Source organism: Schistocerca serialis, chromosome 6 (assembly GCF_023864345.2).
Source record: "Schistocerca serialis cubense isolate TAMUIC-IGC-003099 chromosome 6, iqSchSeri2.2, whole genome shotgun sequence".
In the NCBI taxonomy this organism is placed as follows: domain Eukaryota; kingdom Metazoa; phylum Arthropoda; class Insecta; order Orthoptera; family Acrididae; genus Schistocerca; species Schistocerca serialis.
Window position 1 is genome coordinate 92,109,132 of NC_064643.1, and position 22,848 is coordinate 92,131,979.

At 41.8% G+C, this 22,848-nt stretch overlaps 1 protein-coding gene across 1 annotated transcript in view; it reads right to left on the reverse strand.

Moving 5' to 3' along the window:
- Positions 1-22,848, reverse strand: part of LOC126484202 (UDP-glucosyltransferase 2-like) — a 60,183-nt gene that overhangs the window by 18,487 nt on the left and 18,848 nt on the right. The window contains exons 4-5 of the mRNA XM_050107614.1: positions 14,230-14,436; positions 1,984-2,215 (exon numbers count right to left, since the gene is read on the reverse strand). Of these exons, the coding sequence (XP_049963571.1) occupies positions 1,984-2,215; positions 14,230-14,436 (439 nt within the window). The remainder of the gene's footprint in view (positions 1-1,983; positions 2,216-14,229; positions 14,437-22,848) is intronic.

Genomic DNA, 22,848 nt, shown 5'->3' on the forward strand with positions numbered 1-22,848 from the left:
AATCGATCAGTGTCACGCCTTTCTTTTTATCCAAGACAATGCCGAATAGTATTATACTAAAAATGGAAGCGATATTTACAGCTTGAGATAGCAACAAGCGTTACATATTTACGAAAAAGGGACAGTGTGAAAAATGTAATACTGGCGAATGGTGTTTTGCAATGCAGAGCTAGGTGGATGTAGTATTATTTGTAGATAACCATCCAAGTTATACAAAGGATTTAGCGGCAAAAAATCATGAACAGCTGTTAGCGTAAAACATCGTTAACCTATAAATGCCGTAGACGTAGTTGAAAGCAACCTAACGATTATCTGTACCTATACAACATGTACTACAGATTTTCGATTTATTTTGTAGTTTTTCAGATCGATTCGTTCAAGTAGGACTTTGTTGTTTTTAGTGGAATGCCAATAAATTACAAGGTCTTTTGTGAGGTCCACTTATGTACAACACTAAAACAATTTTCCACTTCATGCTTCTCATCCCTTAAACGTGTAGCGAGGGTAGACGGATTACTTTTGTTAGTGTTACAATGTTCTTTGCACCGTATACATATTTTTCTACCTTTTTGTTCAGTGTAACACGAATGTCATAACAGTTGGTAGTGGGGTACTGGCTCATATTTGTACCCTATATTGGAGTCAACTGTGTTTTCAGTCCGAAAACCCATTTTAATCCAGTTTTACGAAATATGTAGCTAATTTATGAGGCATTTGCTTGATATATGGTAATGCGGAAAATAAATAAGAAAAATTGAGAGTATAAGATAAGTAGGAGGAAAAGTACATTAATTAATAAAGAAGGGGGAAAAGACAACAAAATATCCCATCTCATCACATATCACGCACGATCATCTGTAGCTAGACTCTGCAACAAAAATAAAGGATCACTTTTTCGAAACCCGTAATTGTGTCCAGTTCTGACACATAGATTCAGAATTAGGCGTAAAGATGTCTACAACTTTCCTCTGTAATGGTGCAAAAGCGCGGCGTTTTGCAATGTTACCCTCGGGTTCGGCGGTGCTTCGAAACATCCGAAGCGAAGGCCACACCTCAGAAGTTAGTGTAAGCTGCACAGTGGGTTAATCATGTCGTATCCCCTCTTCCCTACTTTTCACCCCGTTTTATGACGCCTCCTGTTGTTCAGCGGACTGCGAAGTGTCGATTTCTACAGTAAAATGTGTGGGAATCAATGCCACAGGGGAAAAGGTCGCCCTTTAAACCCCCCGCCCCCTCCGCGAGGCGACTCCATGTCTCTTCTGAGCGAAGGTGTGACTGAAATGTTTCCCACAGGCGCCCATCAGAACCGCGTGATTTCGTTCCTGGGTGTCGCGATTCTGCTCTCGACCGCAGAGGCGTCAAAAGAAGCGATAAAATATGGGTAAGAGGGTGATGTGACCACCTTCCCACAGTATGACGCGCCCGCAGTGGCGTCGGGCAGAATTGTGGTGAAACGTGGTGCCAATGCGACAACACTAACCCACCTTGCAACTCACAGGAACGTCTGAGCTGCGGCCTTATTATTGGGCTGTCTGAAGCGTCGCCGAGCGTGACGTGGCAGGGCGTCACGCTTTTGCTTTACTCAGGAGATTTGTAAGCACATTAGGCCTAATATCGAACTTTTTCATCTGCATGGGAGACAATTATGGCCCTTCGAAAAAGTGATTCTCTAATTTTGTCACGTAGACAGTGAAACAGTGAAACATGTTAGTGCATAGAGCATTTCTCCAGTTTATGATTTGCAAGACACACCATGGTGTACCTAGAGTGTTTTTCTAGGGAATGGCCATGTCAGATTATACAAAACTCATCTGCTACCTGATACTGCATCGAATTAGTCCGTGCCTGCAAATAGGCAACCCAACGAGCACATTTCCAGAGAGGGCTGATGCCGCGCCAGTATTACATAATGTTTTTTCTCAACTGCAACTGAATCGTTTACGAAATTATCGTAACCAGCAGAGCGCGTAGTGAGCGACTGACCCAGTATGTCGACCTGCGGCAGCCACTTGCTGGCCCACACGTTGCCAGGCAGCCGCACGCCGGCCGGCAGCTGGGAGACGTCGCAGCGCAGCAGGACGCCCTGCTCGAGGCTGGACAGCGCCTCCAGGACGGCGCGCATCTTCTCCAGCGGCAGCGTGTGGAACGGGATCAGGCTGCCGAACGACACGTACACCGCGCCCTCTCTAGACCCAGACAGGAACTGCTCCATGTCCTGCGAACAGACAACGGCTCATATGAAACTTCCTGGTAGATTGTGTGCCGGGCCGAGAGTAGAACTCGGGACCTTTGCCTTTCGTGGGTAAGTGCTCTACCAACTGAGTTACCCAAGCACGATTCACGCCCCGTACTCGTGGCTGCAGAGTGAAAATCTCATTCTGGAAACATCCCCCAGGCTGTGGCTAAGCCATGTCTCCGCAATATCCTTTCTTACAGGAGTGCTAGTTCTGCAAGGTTCACAGGAGAGCTTCTGTAAAGTTTGGAAGGTAGGAGACGAGTTACTGGCAGAAGTAAAGCTGTGAGTACGGGGCTTGAGTCGTGCTTGGGTAGCTCAGTTGGTAGAGCACTTGCCCGCGAAATGCTAAGATCCCGAGTTCGAATCTCGGTCCGGCACACAGTTTTAATTTCCCACGAAGTTTCATATTAGCGCACACTCTGCTGCAGAGTGAAAATCTCATTCTAGACAACGGCTGTCCATACACACCCCACACTGCGGCCACACAGCTAACGATTTCAGATCCCGTGTCTAGACTCCTTCCTTTACCTTACGAGAAGACGACGTGTGGAGCGAAGTAAAAGGCCCTGTCCGGTACATGCAGAATGTGTCAAAGATGTTGGGTCAAAATTATAGAAACAGTAGACAAGCAGACGAGTAGTTCTTCACTGGATCGCGGCGTATTTTATCTTCTCCTTACTTAGTCTCAGCCTGTTCCTCTCGAATAGTACAGAGGCGGTCTCCGAGCTTAACGTCCGATGGTCGGATCGCTATAAAATGTGTCACATGTCTTCAGTCACTGAGACACTAAGGAGAATTTTGGAACTCAATACAGTGTGTTGGTGCAAAGTCTGGTGATCAGGAACTTTACACCAAGATGTCACCTCCACTCGCCGGACAAATTCTAGTGATGAATATCTCTTACATCACCAGGATTCCAACGACGTACCTCGGAGCCAAGCGCCACAGCATAGTTGTGCATCAGCAATCTTATCTGCCGGGGAGGATTGCCGGATATACGTAAAGACTGCCGCGGCTAGATCAGCGACGGTATGTTTCCCTCTAACGCACGAATGCCACCGTAGCATGTGCATTTTGCTGTTCGCGGAACATATGAATGCTGAAATAAAATGTTTCGTGCGATGGGGAGTAGCTCTTAGCGTTATACTCTATATTGATACTGTTAGGTACATATTATGTACCATATCCAAAACATGGCTAGTCCAATGCTTCTACACACGCTGTTGTCTCGCAGATTTCGTGACAATACTGCAAGGGAGCAGTTTAATACTACTGTTCATTCCGTTCTCTCCCCCGTACAGCTTTTTTCTTTCAGTATTTATTATACAGTTGATTTCGGGATACTTAAATCACAACCGTAAGCACTTTGTAGGCTCTGTCAATAACCTGACTCGAAAGCAGAGTGCCTAATCTACATCTATATTTATACTCTGCAAACCATTATGGAGTTTATGGTAGTGAGTTCTTCCATAGCCTTCTCTACACAAGACGGAGCTTTCTACACGACAACACCGAGCAGCTATCAAATAAATAGCCAGCCTGGCAGTATGGACGCCTCGTTGTACATAAAATACAGAACTGTTTCATTCTCTATTACATGCAATTGCACGTTTAATACATGCACACGAGACAAATGTAATGTTAACACGTGTCGAAAATTATGGTGCGCGGAAGTTAAACATTCTGTAGCTGTTAAGTATAGCGCAGAATGTATGGTATAAATAATTTTTTCACGGCAACAAAGACGCTGTGAAATTGCCATCATGTATTAAATGTACGTCGCACAAAATCGTTTGTAAGTTTATTATACTATCGCTCAATTCAAGGGACTTGCATTATTTCCTCGCTGTAAACAGTAACATGTAATGTAAGGTGTCCTAAAACAAATGCAGTCAAAACTTTCCAAAAATTAATTACGTCCAGTCTTTTTATGAGAAAACCTTACATATTACCTATGTTTCAGCTATCAGTTATGCTGCCATTATTTGGAACAGTTAGCCACAAATTGTTTTTCCATTAGAAACTTTCTTCGGAGGTATAAAATAATTAAGACAAACAGCACCTACAAACTGAAAATAAATGTGCGCACAGTACTAGAACATTTGCCACATTTAGCAAAATATTTACTACACGTACGAAATTTATGTTATGTACACAGGAAGTTGTGTTCTAGCTGCTGAGACAGTTGTTGTCGGAGATAAACATTGTGCTGTCAATATAATCCTCAAATGTGATGCGCTCCATTCCTAAAAGTGACACACCGTCGCCTGCGGCCAAGCCACCTGCCACACAGCGGAGTACTGCGGGTTGCCAGTCTCTGTAAGACAACAACACAACTGCAGGGCAACCCCTGTCCAGTAGTAAACTCATTGCTGGAGCAGCAAAGAAAGAAGAAGTAGGCCAAAAGGCAGGATAGCCAGAAACGTATGGCTATAACAAAAAAGAAAGGAAACAGAGGAGATTGATTCTGATTCTGACATCTCAATGAAGAGTAATGACACCATGGATGATGTCGACCGATTGTAATAGCTGATCCAGCACATGTTGGTGGAGGCAAAATTTCGAGGAGGATAGAGCAATTCATACAACTTCAGATACGTCTGGAAAATGACCTAGAAGCTATGGCTACAGTGTCTGAGGACAAGAACAAAATAGTTTTTAAATTAAATGAAAAGCCATTTCTCTTACTAATAAGGATAATGTGGTAGGGGGGTCGCCAATTCCTCATGAATTCCACATGAATAAATAAGCCACTGGATTGTCACTACTGCAGTGAAAAGTGACTCATTTTATTTCTGTGTTATAGTTATGTTCTTTTGTTCTTTCTTATTTTTTTGTTTGGGTATTAACATTCTCGTTTTATTTCTTAATTGAGTATACAAAGTCATACCATGTTTCGAATATTTCTAAAAAGAGACTTCTTTTATAATATTGTGTTGTGGATTGGCAGGAGCCAACCAACGGAGTTTGGAGGAAGCCGAAAGGCACGCGTTTAAGCTCACGCAGGCTGGCGTGAGGTCTGGAACAGGACAAGGAAGTTAGACTTCAGAAAAAAGGTGGTACTTGGTGGAAAACTTTAATCCATTAATGTTGAACGTAGCTCTTGTCTATACATTCTTTACAATATCAATAGCAAATGATAATGGCGCCTTGCTAGGTTGTAGCAAATGACGTAGCTGAAGGCTATGCTAACTATCGTCTCGGCAAATGAGAGCGTAATTTGTCAGTGAACCATCTCTAGCAAAGTCGGCTGTACAACTGGGGCGAGTGCTAGGAAGTCTCTCTAGACCTGCCGTGTGGCGGCGCTCGGTCTGCAATCACTGATAGTGGCGACACGCGGGTCCGACGTATACTACCGGACCGCGGCCGATTTAAAGGCTACCACCTAGCAAGTGTGGTGTCTGGCGGTGACACCACATATTGTATATTCAGATAAATATTAGAATGTGGTATTAACAAAAGTCAGTACCGATGCTGAAATGATAAACACGAATACAATATGTATACAATGTGTTACACATATGAAAACCCTAATTTCTCGAATACACTGGGTGAAGAACTGGAACCTGAAGTTTGCTCCGTTACGTTCTTGGACTCACTCATAATTTACGTTTTAAGGTTATGCCCTTCTTCTGTTATTTCTCTTTGTCTATCTATTAATACCATTTTTGCTTTTTTCAACAACTCTCGGTTCTTCACTACATCCGCATGATTGCTTCCACTTTTGCTAGGCGCATCTTCTGATAAGCTCCCACCAGGAATGCACGCCGAGGTTCATAACTATTGGATAAGGTTCCACCTTCAGCAGTTTCATTGCTACATTCAGAGCAGTTATAATCGAAGTTGCTTGAAAGTATCACATTATCTTCGGACGTATCATTGTCGGTAACTCCAGCTATCCCCTCGAAACTTATGGGATCATATCAACTACCATTTGGTTTATATCGTCGATCTTCGTCTCACCTGCTCCGCCGCCAGTTTGAAATTGTTCTCGATTACATTTAGCTTTCATTTGCTTTGCTTTCACTTTCATGTCCTTCCACATTACTTTAAGCTGCTCTTGTGATTTTTGTGTAAGAGGTTCTGCGTTGTATTCAACGTGTATTTTTCTAAAGCATCCTTTTTCTTTTTTAGCATGTTGACACCGTGCTTTTTGTATTCAATGGTAGTTATGTACTTTTTCATTATTTCAGCAAACCGCTCTTTTTCATTTTCTGGTATGTTTTTGAACATTTCTTGGCTAACTCCATGTTGCTGCTAGCTCGTATCTCATCCATTAATATCACGTTTCTGTTTCATAATACACAAATCTTATCATTAATTAGTACAACAGCATTTAGATTTTCCAATTTCAATAATTCAATTTAATAATACTTTCTAGCTTCTAACATTATAGCGATCAACATAAATTACGCAAAAGGTGATGGAATAATGTCTGCCAACAATCAATATTTTCCGAGAGGGAACGTAATGCACGTGTCAGCAGTGTGCAGAAATGGCTTACATCTTGAGTAGAAAAGGCTTTACTATTTTAGTTACAACTAAAGAAGTAGATAGAAATTGAGCTCTTCGACAATTATTAAAAGAGTATATTACCACAGAAGTAATTTACTAAAGTAGTTCAGACTAAAGATGTAGGAGTTACTAAAAGAGTAATTTATACTAGTTTGGGTGCTCGCCGCCCTAAGTGCCTCATTTCCTAACCTAATATCCTTAGCATCACCTGAGTTAATTCGAGTATATTCCATTATCCTCGTTTTGCTTTTATGGATGTTCATTTTATATACTCCTTTCAAGACACTGTCCATTCCGTTCAGTTGCTCTTCGAACTTATTTGCTGTCTCTGGCAGAATATAGGCTGCAACACTGTCTCACACCCTTATCAACCACTGCTTCTCTTTCACGTCCTTCGACTCTTATAACTGCGGTCTGGTTTCTGTACAAAGTTTAAATAGCCTTTCGCTCTCTATATTTCACCCCTGCCACCTTCAGACTTTGAAAGGCAGTGTTCCATTACGATCTGCATACAGTACTGAAATGCCTTCAGTAATTATAAATTAATTATGAACAATATGGCCACACAAATGAAGAATTTATTTGTATGTAAGTCGAGCACTTAGAAAAAAAGAGTAAACCCTGTCTCTTAAAAGTCATCTTATATGGTCGACCAACATATTTTAGAACTGTGGTGTCACCGCCAGACACCACACTTGCTAGGTGGTAGCCTTTAAATCGGCCGCGGTCCGTTAGTATACGTCGGACCCGCGTGTCGCCACTGTCAGTGATTGCAGACCGAGCGCCGCCACACGGCAGGTCTAGAGAGACTTCCTAGCACTTGCCCCAGTTGTACAGCCGACTTTGTTAGCGATGGTTCACTGACAAATTACACTCATTTGCCAAGACGATAGTTAGCATAGCCTTCAGCTACGTCATTTGCTACGACCTAGCAAGGCGCCATTATCAATTGCTATTTATCTTGTGATGCATGTACCGTCAGACCGATGTTTACCAGTTATGGATTAAAGTTAAGTATTGCAGAAGCTACGTACTTTTTTTACTAGAAACTCCTTTAACTGTTCCAGACCTCACGCCAGCCTGCGTGACCTTAAACGCGTGCCTTTCGGCTATCTCATAGTGGCTTGGCTGTCTTGCCAAGTCACAACAAGAACGTCCTACGTATATGTGTCATTTGTGTTCAGACTCGTATGCGTGACTGATACGTGTCCTTGAAGTGTGATTTTCTGCTTGCGTTGTTATAGAATAAAAGGTAGACGGAGTCACTGGGAAAGGATGTAAGTCGGTTCCAGAGGTTAAAATAGAATAAAAATTATTTTATGATACGGAGCAGTGTCTGTTGTATCACTCTGCAGTGTTACGTCTCCGTAAATCCGTGCTTAAGTGCACAGTCGATGTCTGAAGGTTAAAGAATCGAAAAGACTACAGAAGGAGAAGTCGCCGAGGAACCAGTACTGTGCAAAAGATGGTAATTTCTTGCATAGCACAAACTCTGCGCTTAACGTCTTGCTGATTTTATATACTTGCAAAACGAGAAACAGCAGGTCGTGTTAGTTCAGTTCAGCTTTTTGCTTGGTTCTTCCATCACCTCTACAACAATTCGTCTTGATGGGGAACGTATCATTAGAGTTATTAATAAAATACATTTTTTTCTGCGAAAACATGACTAAATGCTCACAATTTTCAAAACTGCATTTGTTGTTATCATCTTAATCCATAACGAAATTTTTGGAACCATGGCTCTTGATATTCGGCTGCTGAAGTGCAGAGACACCAAAAATAATGTAATGTGTCAACATTTCACTTTTGTATACTGTTACATTGTGCTGTTTTTAATCATTTCGTAGAATTATCTTGAAGAGGACTCCACTTTTCCAGTGAAAATGTTGCATCTGAGAAGTCACATTTAAAGAAAATGAGCTGAGTTTGGGCTTATACATGTTCATGATTAAAAACAGCCTGATGCATACGTTTTTTCATCTGCCTCCAGTGTGTCCTCCAACTTTCTTTTCCAACATCTAGCTAACTGACTTGTATTTTTGCCATTACTGTCACAGACCTTTCAGCATCTTGCACTCTGCAGTTGTCACAATGGCGAAGACCTGAGACCATGTTCTCCCCAGAAATAATTCCTAATTTTTATAACACCTAACGCTTGGCAATATTTACACAGTTTTAAGTGGGAACAGCGTCATGGACATAACAATAATGAATCCTAGAGCTCCAAAGCTACAGGCCTAACCAAAAATCCATAAATCCTATGCCCCCGTCAGAACGATTTTGCTATGAAATATCCAGGCTACGAAGTTAAGAGAAATGTACATTAAATTTTAGAAAAGTAATACAAAATTCATTACTCTTTTTTCAATTAATCGTTACCAACAAATAGAAGGCATCAAAAAACTCCAGATTCCACTAAGTGCAAAGTTTATTTCCCTAGATATATTAAAGCTACACAGCACATACCCCATCAAAGAATCCATAGATATAAATCAATATAACGGAATAGTATTTCCATAGTACAACTACAGTATACAGAAGAAGACCCTCACCCGACTCTGCAGGACAAGAAACAATTTCACATTCGATGGCAAAATGTTCAAGCAGGATGTAGGCCTAGCAATCGTACTGTCACATCATATCGGGGCATGACAGGAAAACACGTTTTAAATAAAAGTCCTGAAATCAGTTTTTCAGGAATATGTTTTAAAGAGTATATGAACAAATGACAAACATTTAAATTTTCACAAAAAAAATTCCATTTTTTGAACCATTGCCTCACATAGGTCCCCTAAACTATTTCAAGCAAGTGTTCATCTTATTGTTAAACAAAATCCCATGTATGATTCTCGTGAATCTGCTGGCTATGATCGTCTATTGGACGGTACTGTTCTTCTAGCTAGTTGTCCTTCTGCAGTCTTAAAAGGTTCGTTAACCTTCGGACACCGATTGTAGACAAAAACAGATTTTAACACATGACGCTGATGGGATGCTGAGCAGACACTACATAATTTGTTATCATTTTTATCCTGCTTCCACCGTCCGAACCTCCATTCATCTTACTCACTTCTAAAACCACCGACGATTCAGGATGCTGCAGTGGCTAACGCAAAATTTGTGAGTGAATGGTGACTGCATCACTGGCAGAATGGGAAGCAACGTCATGCTTAACACCAAGTTTGGAGACGACACGGTAGTGATAAAAAGTGAAAGATTTCCGATACTGCGGATGTGTGATTACACAGGACGGCTATCCGAAGGATAGTGTCATAAGTTGATTTGTACACACGAAGAAACGTTGATCACATGTATCAGATACTGACATGGATACCAGGAAGACGTTGGTGAGAGTGTAACTATGTAGCGTATGGGATTAAGATGAAAGAAATTTTTAGATAAGGAAAATCTCGTGTATAAAAATCAACATATATTCCTCAAAAATTGATCTTACGATACTCAGCTCACTTTGTTCCAAAGCGAGAACTAGGGTGCCGTATATAAAGGCACCCAGATTGATAGCGTGTTCCTCGCATTGCGGAAGTTATTCGGTACAGTTCCGCGTAGTCGTTTACTGAAAAAAATACGAGCTTATCGAGTATTAGACACAATTTGTGACTGGATTCTGGACTTCTTAACTTAACACGTCGTTTATAAGGGAACAAAATCGAGAGACGTAAAGGTAATATCGAGAACACGACCTGGGAGTGTTACAGGACCGCTACTATTTACGATTTATTCTTAGTAATGATGTATTAGACAACGTTGGAGGCTCCGTCAGGCTATTCGTACGATCTTGTTGTCTGTGGAAAGATTACAACGCCAGAAGACTGTAGCGGAATTCTGCAAGGACCTGGAGAGGATCGATGATTCGTGCAGTGATTGTCAGTTGAAGGATAACGTAAAACAGTGTATTGTACATAAATAGGCGAATAGATACATTACTGTTCGTACATACCTGGAGACAAATCAGAGGAAGCAGAAACTACCATGAGATACCTATTAATAACCGCACCGAACGACCTAAAGTGGGATGACCAAATAAACCAAATTCGAGGGAAAAACTCATATCAGGTGAGAGTATCTTAAATTTAAGACTCATTCGACTGATCCTTCTCATTCTTGAGTATTTTTCACCGGTCTGAGACTTGTACCAGGTAGGATTAATAGAAGAGACAAAGAAGATCCAACGAAGAGCGGTGTGTATGGTCGCGGGATCGTTACACAGATGCTCAACAAAATATCTATGGACCGTATATTCCAAGAAGACTTGTGTAACACTACTTCCTTCCACAAATGTGTTGCAAAATGACCTCAGTGTGAAAATCAGATAAATTAGACCTCGCACGGAGTGTGCTCACCAGTGATTCTTCCATTGCGCCATTCGTGGATTGAACAGGAAGGGGGAAAACAGCGGTGCTAGAACTGTTCTCCATCACACATCGTAAGGAGAAAAATGTGGATGTACAGGAGGGGCAGAGTAAAACAGGACCGAAAAAACATTTCATGCACCTGAACGTAGGCAGCTAGGTGTAGTGACGTAAATTGTGTTGCTTATACCAGCCGCGCAACAAAATGAAAGGATCACTTTTCGAAGCCCCGTGACTGTCTGCCATTGCGACGCATAACTTTGAAATTTGACTCAATGACGTCTACAATCTTCCTCTGTAATGATGCAAAAGCGTGGCAATCTGCAACTTCAGCCTCCGGCTTGGAAATGCTTCAAACACCAATTCAGCCGTGCGGCTGCTCTAGCCCCCTTCAAGAAGTCAAACTTCAACTAACAGCGTCAAAGGGGTTGGCGAACCCTCAGGTGCTGCAGCAGCCTCGCGGCTGAATTGCTGCCGCAGTTTCTGACAGGTACATTTTTAACTTGCTCAAGAAAGTTGCCTGGGTCCTTAACCTGCTCAAGAAAAGTGCATGGGTCCCACCGGAGCTGCTGCCGATCTGAGTGTTCTTAGAAGAACACTTTTCCATTTCATTCACACATATGACACTGTCGAACCCCTTCGTGATCACACAGCAGAAGGGCCCGAAAAAGGAGGCATGTAAAAGCATAAAAACACTTTATTGCTTCGGATCACGTTCGAATTTAAGCGAATTGTTTAGAAGTGCCTCCTGACGTTCCAGACTGTATCGTACAGCGAAGAATCCCGTACTCTCCAAAGGGGTGAGAACGCTGTTGATGGTGTTCCAGTCCCGCAACGTCCTTAGAGTAGGGTTAGAATGTCCAGGGCGTGGGAACAGTGGCTGAATTTTTAATCGCGAAATGTATGGAAATCAACGTGCCAAGGGAAGGAGTGCTTTCATTGATGCCTCTTATACCGCCCTCTGTGGCCTCTTCGTGTCAGTTCTTAGCGGCGGTGTATCTGATATATTTTCCTCGAGCACCCATAAGAAAACCGCGTGATTTCAACTCTGGGTGTCGTAGGCTTGTCCTCCACCGCAGAAGCGTCAAAGAAACAAAGCGGGAATTATATCAAAATGTTAGAAGCATTCACAATCAAGCTACAGTAGCCCATTACAAACAGTATTCTAAGATGCTTGCAAATGTTATTAGCAAGGCAAAAAGTATGTGGTATGCAAATAGAATAGCTACTTCACAGGACACAATTAAAGCCATATGGTCAGTTGTGAAGGAAGTGTCTGGTCAGCAGCAGAAGGTCGACGATATAAAGCCAGTTCGCAGTAATAATATTTCTGTTACTGATAAATCAGATATATGAACAGTATTTAACAATCATTTTCTGAGCATTGCTGGTGAATTAAATAAAAATTTAGTTTCTAGAGGAAATCATATAAATTTCTTAGCAAACGCCTTTCCGAGATTGACGTCTGAAATACTCCTCTGTGAAACAAACAAAAGGGAAATCGAGTCAATAATTAAATCACTGAAGACTAAGGACTCTCATGGTTATGATGGAGTGTCTAGCAGAATATTAAAGTACTGTGCTGCACATGTTAGCCCTGTATTTAGCCATATTTGTAATTTTTCCTTTAGGAATGGTCAGTTTCCTGAGGGATTAAAGTACTAAGTAGTAAAGCCACTTTATAAAAAGGGAGAAAGGGATAATGTAGATAATTTTAGACCAATTTCTATGCCATGAGTTTTTGCAAAAGTTATCAAAAAGGCTGTCGATGTAAGGTTAATTGATCATTTTATATCACACGATTTGCTATCAAATGTACAGTTCGGCTTTGGAAGTCGTTTGACAACTGAAAATGCTATATTCTCTTTTCTCTGTGAGGTACTGGATGGGCTAAACAAAAAGTCTCGAACGTTTGGCGTATTTTTTGATTTAACAAAGGCATTTGATTGTGATGATCTCACAATATTGCTCCAGAAGTTGGACCATTACAGAATAAGGGGAGTAGCTCACAATTGGTTCACCTCTCTCTGAGCACTATGGGACTCAACTGCTGTGGTCATAAGTCCCCTAGGACTTAGAACCACTTAAACCTAACTAACCTAAGGACATCACACACATCCATGCCTGAGGCAGGATTCGAACCTGCGACCGTAGCAGTCGCACGGTTCCGGACTGCGCGCCTAGAACCGCGAGACCACCGCGGCCGGTGTAAATAGCCTTTCGCTCCCTGTATTTTACCCCTGCCACCTTCAGAATTTGAAAGAGAGTATTCCAGTCAACATTGTGAAAAGCTTTCTCTAAGTCCACAAATGCTAGAAACGTAGGTTTGCCTTTCCTTAATCTAGCTTCTAAGATAAGTCGTAGGGTCAGTATTGCCTCACGTGTTCCAGTATTTCTACGGAATCCAAACTGATCTTCCCCGAGGTCGGCTTCTACCAGTTTTTCCATTCGTCTGTAGAGAATACGCGTTAGTATTTTGCATCCGTGACTTATTAAACTGATTGTTCGGTAATTTTCACATCTGTCAGCACCTGCTTTCTTTGGGATCGGAATTATTATATTCTTCTTGAAGTCTGAGGGTATTTCGCCTGTCTAATAAATCTTGCTCATCAGATGGTAGAGTTTTGTCAGGACTGGCTCTCCCAAGGCCGTCAGTAGTTCTAATGGAATGTTGTCTACTCCCGGGGCCTTGTTTCGAATGAGGTCTTTCAGTGCTCTGTCAAACTCTTCACGCAGTATCGTATCTCCCATTTCATCTTCATCTACATCCTCTTCCATTTCCATAATATTGTCCTCAAGTAGATTGCCCTTGTATAGGCCCTCTATATACTCCCTCCACCTTTCTGCTTTCCCTTCTTTGCTTAGAACTGTGTTTCCATCTGAGCTCTTGATATTCATACAAGTGGTTCTCTTTTCTCCAAAGGTCTCTTTAATTTTCCTTTAGGCAGTATCTATCTTACCGCTAGTGTGATAACCCTCTACATCCTTACATTTGTCCTCTAGCCATCCCTGCTTAGTCACACTAAGATTAGCGTGACCTAAAAAGATGGAGCGCAGTATCGAATAACTTGATATGCAAATGAATTTTTGAAATAAGTACAGTGACGGTACCTGCGGCAGGGGCTGCGGCTGCTCGATGTGGAGTCCGCCGACCTCTACGACGTTGGGCAGCAGCGGCACTGCGCCGCCGATGGTCCAGTGGGTGTTGAGCAGCACGAGGCTCGTGGCCGACAGCGACTGCCACAGCGGCGGCAGCTGCGTGCCCAGGTGGCGGCTGTGTAGTTCCTCTGTGCCCGCGTAGAGGGCGCGGTGGCGCTCCTGCCAACGGTCGAGAGGTCTTGACGCGGCAGCAGAGACACACGCCCGACGACAGCTGCGCGCTCAGCAACACTGTGGTGGTGCCACCTCACAAATTAAGACTAGCTCTGCGTACAGCAACACGATGCGCATATCCGCGTGTGGAGGGTCCGACGACAACGGAAGTTCCCAGATCCGTCGTCGTCATACGGACGATGGTATAGGATTCCACAGGGGCCACAACGTGATCACAACTGCTTCACGTAGCTGACAGTTTTGACAGCGGATGTTACATTACTGACCTGTCAAGGACGGTAGATGTGCCCTGTATTGAAGGTCTCTGTGACGTTATCTTTCAACAAGATGCAAGACTGCATCTGATAATGTGTTACTGACAAATGGGCAATGTACCACTCGTCAGCCACTGCGGTTCATGAACTCCTTAATTGTGTTGAAGTAGGACTGAATGAAGCACATGGGTGATCAAAGCTCGGTTTCATTTGATGCCCTCACTGGTTGTTGTTGTCAGACTTGGCAGAACTTTGTACTAAATTACGTCCCTTCTGTAGACCACATCGCCTACATATTTAGTCACGTATTGTCGCTGTAGCGTATACATATATAGTAAAAGAAATTCATTATTTGGTATCTCCTGTGGTGTTCCAGTTTCAGTGGCCAGCAGCATATTCACAAGATGTTCAAAAATAGTGTAATTTTATTTATGGGCCTCCATGTTAAGTAGCTTTAGAATGGCGAACATTATGAAGCCGACTAAAATGCAAAAGAAATCACAGCACAATTATGTTTAACAGTTAACAAAAAACTGTCATGGAAGAAAAGAAAGTACCAACTAATAACCGAGGGTGAATTAATTTACCGAAGCATATCAAGACGTTCAGTACAACATGTCTCTGAAGAGATATGTGGTGGAGTACCTGTACTCTTTTGTAGGGCACTGCAGGGATACGTCGGGCAAACGTGGAGCATGAGTCCACAAAACACAGTTCTGTTATTGAAAGGTAGCGCCTACTCTCACTGTCCGTTAATATTATAGGGCTTTGATAACAGGCAAAGGTGACAACCAGAACTAGAAAAATAACATGTTGTAGTACTTTATGCCAGTTCGTTTTCCGTTAGTTTCCTTTATACTTCGTTTGGAATAAACTTTAGAAAAAATGGTTCAAATGGCTCTGAACAGTATGGGACTTAACATAGGAGGTCATCAGTCCCCTATAACTTAGAACTACTTAAACCTAACTAACCTAAGGACATCACACACACCAATGCCCAGGCAGGATTCGAACCTGCGACTGTAGCGGTCACGCGGTTCCAGACTGAAGCGCCTAGAACCATGCGGCCACAATGGCCGGCTAAACTGTAGAAAAAGAATAAGATTAAAATAATGTCACTGCCGGAATACCGCGCCATACGTTAGTTTCCAATGTCCCTTGATGCCACAGATTCAGTAACATCGCAAAAAACTCATAATTTTATCGAATTGCGGGCAGAATCTTGAAATATTTGAGAAATATAATGACGAATCGAAATTTTAGTTACTTTTAAATTATGCCAGATGGAACGAGGAACATTCAGCGTTCTAAGTACAGGAAGCATCACAATGTTATGTATCAAAAATAGAAATAAAAAAAATATTTTTGTAGATCAGAGATATTTAAAAAAATTATACATATTTGAGAGTGTCAAAGAACACTTTGATGACAGAATACGTAGCTCACGCACTGCTTTCGCCCACACACACAACGGTTGCACATTCCTGATGAAGAAATCTGTTATCTGTATGTCTGATATTTATGGACTTAAACCCGCCAGTTTTCGTTTGTTGTTATCCTGCCTACACTTTCCAGCTGCCACCGAGGTGGTGTGTGGTCGCCAACACGCATTGCTGTGAAGACTCTGGACGTGCTAATTGACGGTTCGATTACAAGTGGTAGAGATCTTAATCATGGTGACGACATTGTTAAATCACTAGACGCGCATTCAACTAGAGGAGAGCCACAAATTACCCTCCGGCCATGCATATTTAAGTTTCACATACTGTAACCCGAATTACTGCGTCTTTGAAAAATTTGATGAATAGTAGACCAACAGCATTTACACACGGGTTTTTGAAAGGACGTGACGCGCTATTGCAGAAGATAGTACTGATCTAATGTAGAAAAATGTGCCCTGAACATACTCCCAGAAAAAATACTTCTTGAAATATGAGCCTTTTCCTTGTGTCGAAAAAGGTCAGTACTCAATGATATGAGGTGTCTTTCTCTGACATTCATAACCCATTTCTTATTAGTTGTGTTTCCCTCTGTAGTTAGCCCAGTTTTGTGCACTCCTTAGAGATACCATACACAACCGTCTCGTGGTCTAGCGGTTCTGGCGCTGCAGTCCGGAACCGCGGGACTGCTACGGTCGCAGGTTCGAATCCTGCCTCGGGCATGGGTGTGTGTGATGTCCTTAGGTTAGTTAGGTTTAAGTAGTTCTAAGTTCTAGGGGACTTATGACCTAAGATGTTGAGTCCCATAGTGCTCAGAGCCATTTGAACCACAACCGTCTCCTACATCACCTATATAGTACGCATCGTTTTGAGTTTGTTGTGACATCAGATCAATATTTGTGATTTGGAGGAAAGTGCTTGAGCGTGAACAGTGAAATAGAATGCTATTGTTCTACGCAGTAAATTGCAGACATGATGCTCTGATAGTGTTTTGGTAACTGCGTTAGTTAACAGGCCTGTGTCACATAGACTGAACAAAAGCTTGAACGCTTCTTTTATCTGAAAAATAAATTTTCGCTGGTTGCTCCAGCCACATACAAAAAAGGATGATTTTTCACAAGGACAAGAGATGACGGCAGACCTCGCCGGATGTGGAGGAGCGCGTGATGCGACGAGTCGACTATGATCCTCATCACACAGTTATGGTCGAGCCGGGACGTTATTCTCGTCACATACATCGTGTACAGTACCTCAGGCGGCGAGACTACCCTGCCAGATTCCATTTCTGACAATTCGTTCTCAGACGGAGAGGTGGCAAACCGTAGTTCACAGCTTAGAGGTTACTTAGAGTTGAGGCAGGATTCATACAGAGTGGGATAATAAATTACCAGAACAAACACATGTGAGAATATGCAATATTATCTGGTGAACAGGGTAGGAATAATAGATGTCATACTTATAGGGCCAGACGCAATACCACGCAATGAACTGGATCTGTCTGTCACCGTTATCTTCATGGCAAATCTCTTTTGCTATTCGAGAGCTGCACTCTTCTAGAAACACAGCGGATGTTGTAATTGCTTGGGCTTTCGCAGCCAAAGCCAGTTGACATAAAAGTTTTCTCAGTACCGCACAGCGTCGTAATGTAAAAGCTATACTGGAGAAACCACCGTTTTGGCCACTGGTACAGGGGCCTTCTGAAGAACGCTGTTGTAACCGGCGCTGAAACGTCGGGTTATCCGGATGAGTTTTCACTTTATCACGCGGTACGATACTAAGAAAACTCTTATGTCAACAGCGGATGGGAATTATGTAGGGCGGGGCACCCTCGGTTTTCCACGGCTCGTAGGACCTTACGTAACACAAGATTTAATGAGCCGTGGATTGTCCGAGGTTGTCCAGTAGCATGACATCCATGTTCACGTCAACTTAATGTCCTACATTTTGCGCTATGAGGATATTCAAACTCAAAGGTGTATGCCACACCCATCTAAAAGATGCACAAGCTACAGCCACAGGTGTGTTCCAATGTGCTTCATCATACACGAGGAAAGCCAAGTGTGTATGCCAACTGTGGCTGCGTGAACAGTGTATTCTCCAGGTGTATGTTTCCAAATCTCAGTCGAGTTCTTTCTTATCCTCTATTACGTCAGTAGCCGTATGCGTAGGTGTCCTAGCTATTATACTTATCTTGACACTGTAAAATAGTCTTAAATGATTGTTCAAACCACTTATATTGTCATTTTCGTTTATAAAGAGTAGTTCACCTGCCCCTGCCAATGTCGTTTTATGCAAAAAGCAATGTTATATCTGTTTTTCATAAATCACGCGAGACGTTTACAATTTATGGCTTATGAAGACCAGATATAATTGTGGGTGTCATAAAACGACGTCGGTAAGTGCAGCTGAAACACAATGTATATGATTTATATATTCGTGTCATGCTGTCGGCAGAGAAAAAAATGGAGAAGAGTGATAACTTCACTGAGCGCCTCCCAGCTACGATAGGAGAGAATGGATTATATATCGACAAGTATTTGTTTCTGGACATACGTTTACAATTCTTTTCTCGTTATGACTTGTACTGTATCTTTTAGAATATGAGACTCCTGTGCAAATTTTGAACATTGAACATCGTCATTTGCACATATGATTGTTAACAAAATGTATTTCTTTCAATTACAATTTCGACCAAATGTCACTATCAAATTTTCAGGGTCATTCCAAAGTACCTCCAGTGTTGCAGAAAGCGGATGCGCGAATATGAGACGTATAACAAAATAACATCTCCGCGGACAGAGCGTATCTGCAAGTTTTTAAATAACATTACGGCGAATGTCTGTAATTGCGTGCAGTTAATTGTCGTCGTTGACAAACTGCATGGGTGGACGCAACAGCAGCCCAGTTTATAAATCTGTTCAATGGGTTGCCTATCCGCAGGTGCTAACGGATGCGATGCTTCAGTGTAAGTGTTTTAAGCTAAGATAAATTAGTCTCCTGTTAGTCGCCCCCCCCCCCCCCTTCACAGTTTGTCTGCGTACTGAGTAAATTCCTTGTGCAAATGTGAGAAAGTATGTTCTAACTGTTTGCGTGGCGTGTATCTGAGGCAGCTCGGTATTAACGTAGAGGCATGTGGGTAAATTTCCTAAAAACCACATGCAGACTGGCCAGCACACCGACCTGCCGGGTGGATTTGATGTGGGGTCGCCAGACACCCGGGTCCCAGAAGCGGTCGCGTTAACAGGCCCCGATGACCGGTCGGTGGTCTACATGTTCTGACATGCCTGGCTACTTAGTGTTGCAAACTGCTGCTATGTCACAACGCGTACTACGATGCTCTGCCCACTGATGTGTGACATTTTCCTCTGTGTTTCGTAATTTTCACGCAGACGTTTTCTTTAACAGTGGAGGGACTTAAGAGTGCAAAAGTCGGTGCAAACGAACGTACTGATGATATAAACAATATACACTACGTTTGATCAGTAAATACAATTAGTTGAAATTGCACGTGCAACAAATCATATTTGTCGATAGCCATTTTTTGGAGTCATCGATTTTCTGACGAGCTCGATGGGGCTCAACAAAAATTCTTCTCTTATTCCACCACCATCTCAGAGTAGCATCTGCACCCTACGTGCTCAATTATTAATGGGGTTTACACCACTCTCTACTTGCCCATACAATTTTTACACTGCAGAACTTCCTCTAGTGGAATACAAGTTATTCCATAAGATCTTAACAGAAGTCCTATCATTCTGACCCGTCTGTTCCACTCCTCACCGACTCTGCAGAGAACTTCCCCATTCCTTATCCTACCACTCTATCTAATTTTCAGCATCCTTCTGTAACACATCTCGAACACTTTGATTCTCTTCCAGTTTCCCCACACTCTTTTATTCATTAGCAAACTGTGCAGTGTTCCTAACGTTCTTCTTACTGAGCCTGATGTTTGATATTAGCAGACTTCTCTGGGCCAGGAATCCCGTCTTTGTCAGTGTTAGTGTGTATATTGTATTTCCCTTGCTTTGTCTTTTATTTGTCATTTTGCTTTCAAGGAAACAGAATTCCTTCACTTCTTCTAGTTCCAGTTTTGATGTTGCATTTATTGTTGATCTCATTTCTGTTACTCATCATTACATTCATCTTTATTTGAAAGCTTTTTGTTAGTTGTTTTAGATATGTTCTTTCAGATATGTGTAAATTGTTGAATTTATGGAACTCCTTCAGCTAACCCTGAGTTACAATTACTTCACTTTTAACGGCAACATATATAAACAACCAGGTGGCCTAGCAAAGGGATCATGTATATCTGGTACCATACCTGACATATACATAAATCGATTAGAACAAAAATTATTTAACAGCCAAGAACCTTGCCTAAAGAAAATTGAATTTTGTGGGAGATATGTAGGTGACACACTACTGTTAGTGAAAGGGAACACCAAAGACATTACAGACATTCTAAATTACATCAGTAATCTACATGATGAATTCCAATTTACAGTGGAAAACGAGCAAAATAAAAGCATCAATTCTCTGGGCCTAAATGCACAGTCAAAATTCATAGGAAAAACACAACGACTGACACCACAATCCCTGCAACCTCGTGTCACCCAAATATCCATAAACAGGCAGCATACAGGTCAATGTTACATAGGGCAACTAAAATACCATTGAACCAAGAAAACATGCAACAAGAAATAAACACAGTGAAAAAGATTGCAGTTGCCAATGGGTACAATGCTTCCATAGTTGACACAACCCTAGACACAGCGAAGAAAGTCCGAGGTACAAGCTGCAAATGTATATCTAATATCCCATACATTGACAATGTATTACAGAAGACTGCAAATAATTTCAAAAATCACAAAGTAAAAATTGGGTTTTCTACTCAAATAAACTACAACAAAAACTAATACACAATATAAAGTGTAAGCATGATCCATACTCAGACTCTGGAATATACGAGATCACACGCCAGGAATGCTCCATGTTTACCCAGGACAAACAGGCCGACATTTCAACACCAGGTACACAGAGCACATAAAAGCCTACACACACAACAGACACACTACATCAGCCATAACATGTACATAATACAGGACACCCATTTGGAAAAATAGAGCAATCTGTCAAAGTACTCCACGGACTAAATAAAGGTCATAAAATGTATTCGCTAGAAGAACTGGAGATATAATCACATTACAGAAAATATGAATGTAAAATATTACACTAAAAACTTGAAAGTGGATCAGTGAATTCCTTCAGATGTTTCGATAGTTTCTTAAATAAAAATAGTAACACATAGAAGTAGGCACAATTGTAAAATAGACATAAGTAAATTATGATACAAATTTTTAAGGTAAATATCCTCTGTACAAAAGCATATTATACTCTGTGGACGGCCAATAATGTCATCTCTGTTGACTACTTGTAGGAACATCAATGGAACTGTTTTTTAATGTAAAATGTTTTCGATGTTTAAAAGTGTGCAACAAGTTGTGTGTGATGTTTAGTGTGTGTCAGACTCTGCACAAATGGACCACAGGGAAACTGTAAGTACAAATTCTTCTAAATTTCGCCACTAACTTCACAAAAAGATCTTTAACCAACCAAAAATCGCGTGTTTTCTTAAATATTGTAGTAAAGTCAACGAAATGAAGCAGAACTGACACATCGACAACATCACATAGGAATGACATAACAAACACAAAAAACGCACTTGAAAATGGGAATCATTTCCCGAAACGCGTCGTGTGAAAAATAAAATAAAGTAAATCGTGACTGGTGGCAGATGAGTTATTCATAAACAAACCTATTGTTTTCACAGTCGCAGGCTTTCAGAACCATTTATAATGGATCAAATCAGATCAAGAGTGAAAAATATGAATTGGAGACTTAGAATGAAATGATCTGATTAGAAAATCCGGTCTGAGATGTAAAATTATTTTACTGTTATTTCAATTTCACATAAGTAAACTGCCCAAATTTTAGTCCCATAATGCTCAGAGCCATTTGAACCATTTCATGACAAATTGCTGGAAATAGTATATACCGTAAAATATATATACATATATAAGTATCTATTTAGAGGGGCCTTAAGCGGAATGGCCACTTATAGAAAATAGCACGAAAAGTTGTTGCCAGACTGAGATTTATCTTACGGAAATCTAACCCACTCACGAAAGAAGTGTCTTACGACGCACTTGTTCGACCGATTCTTGACTATTGTTCATTATCTGGGATCCCTACCAGGTAGGACTGACAGAAGAGATAGAGAAGATCCAACGAAGAGCGACGCGTTTCGTCACGGGATTGCTTGGTCGGGGCGAGAGCGTTACAGAGGTGCTCGGCATGTTCCAGTGGCAGGCGCTACAACAGGCATCATGGAGAGGTTTACTATTGAAACTTCGAGAGAGTACTTCACGGGAAGAGCTGGACAACATATTACTTCCACCCACACATCTCGTAAAATGACCACGACATGATAATTCGAGAAATTGAACCTAATGCTGAGGCTTACCGACAGTCATTCATCCCACACGCCATTCGCGAGTGAAACAGTGAAGAGGGGATCAGATAGTGGTGCCAGAAGTACTCTCCGCCACATACCGTCATTGGCCTACGGCGTATTGATGTAGATGCAGATGTAAACAGTGATATCCAGAGATTGATGGATACAACGAAATGCTCTAGAAGAACAT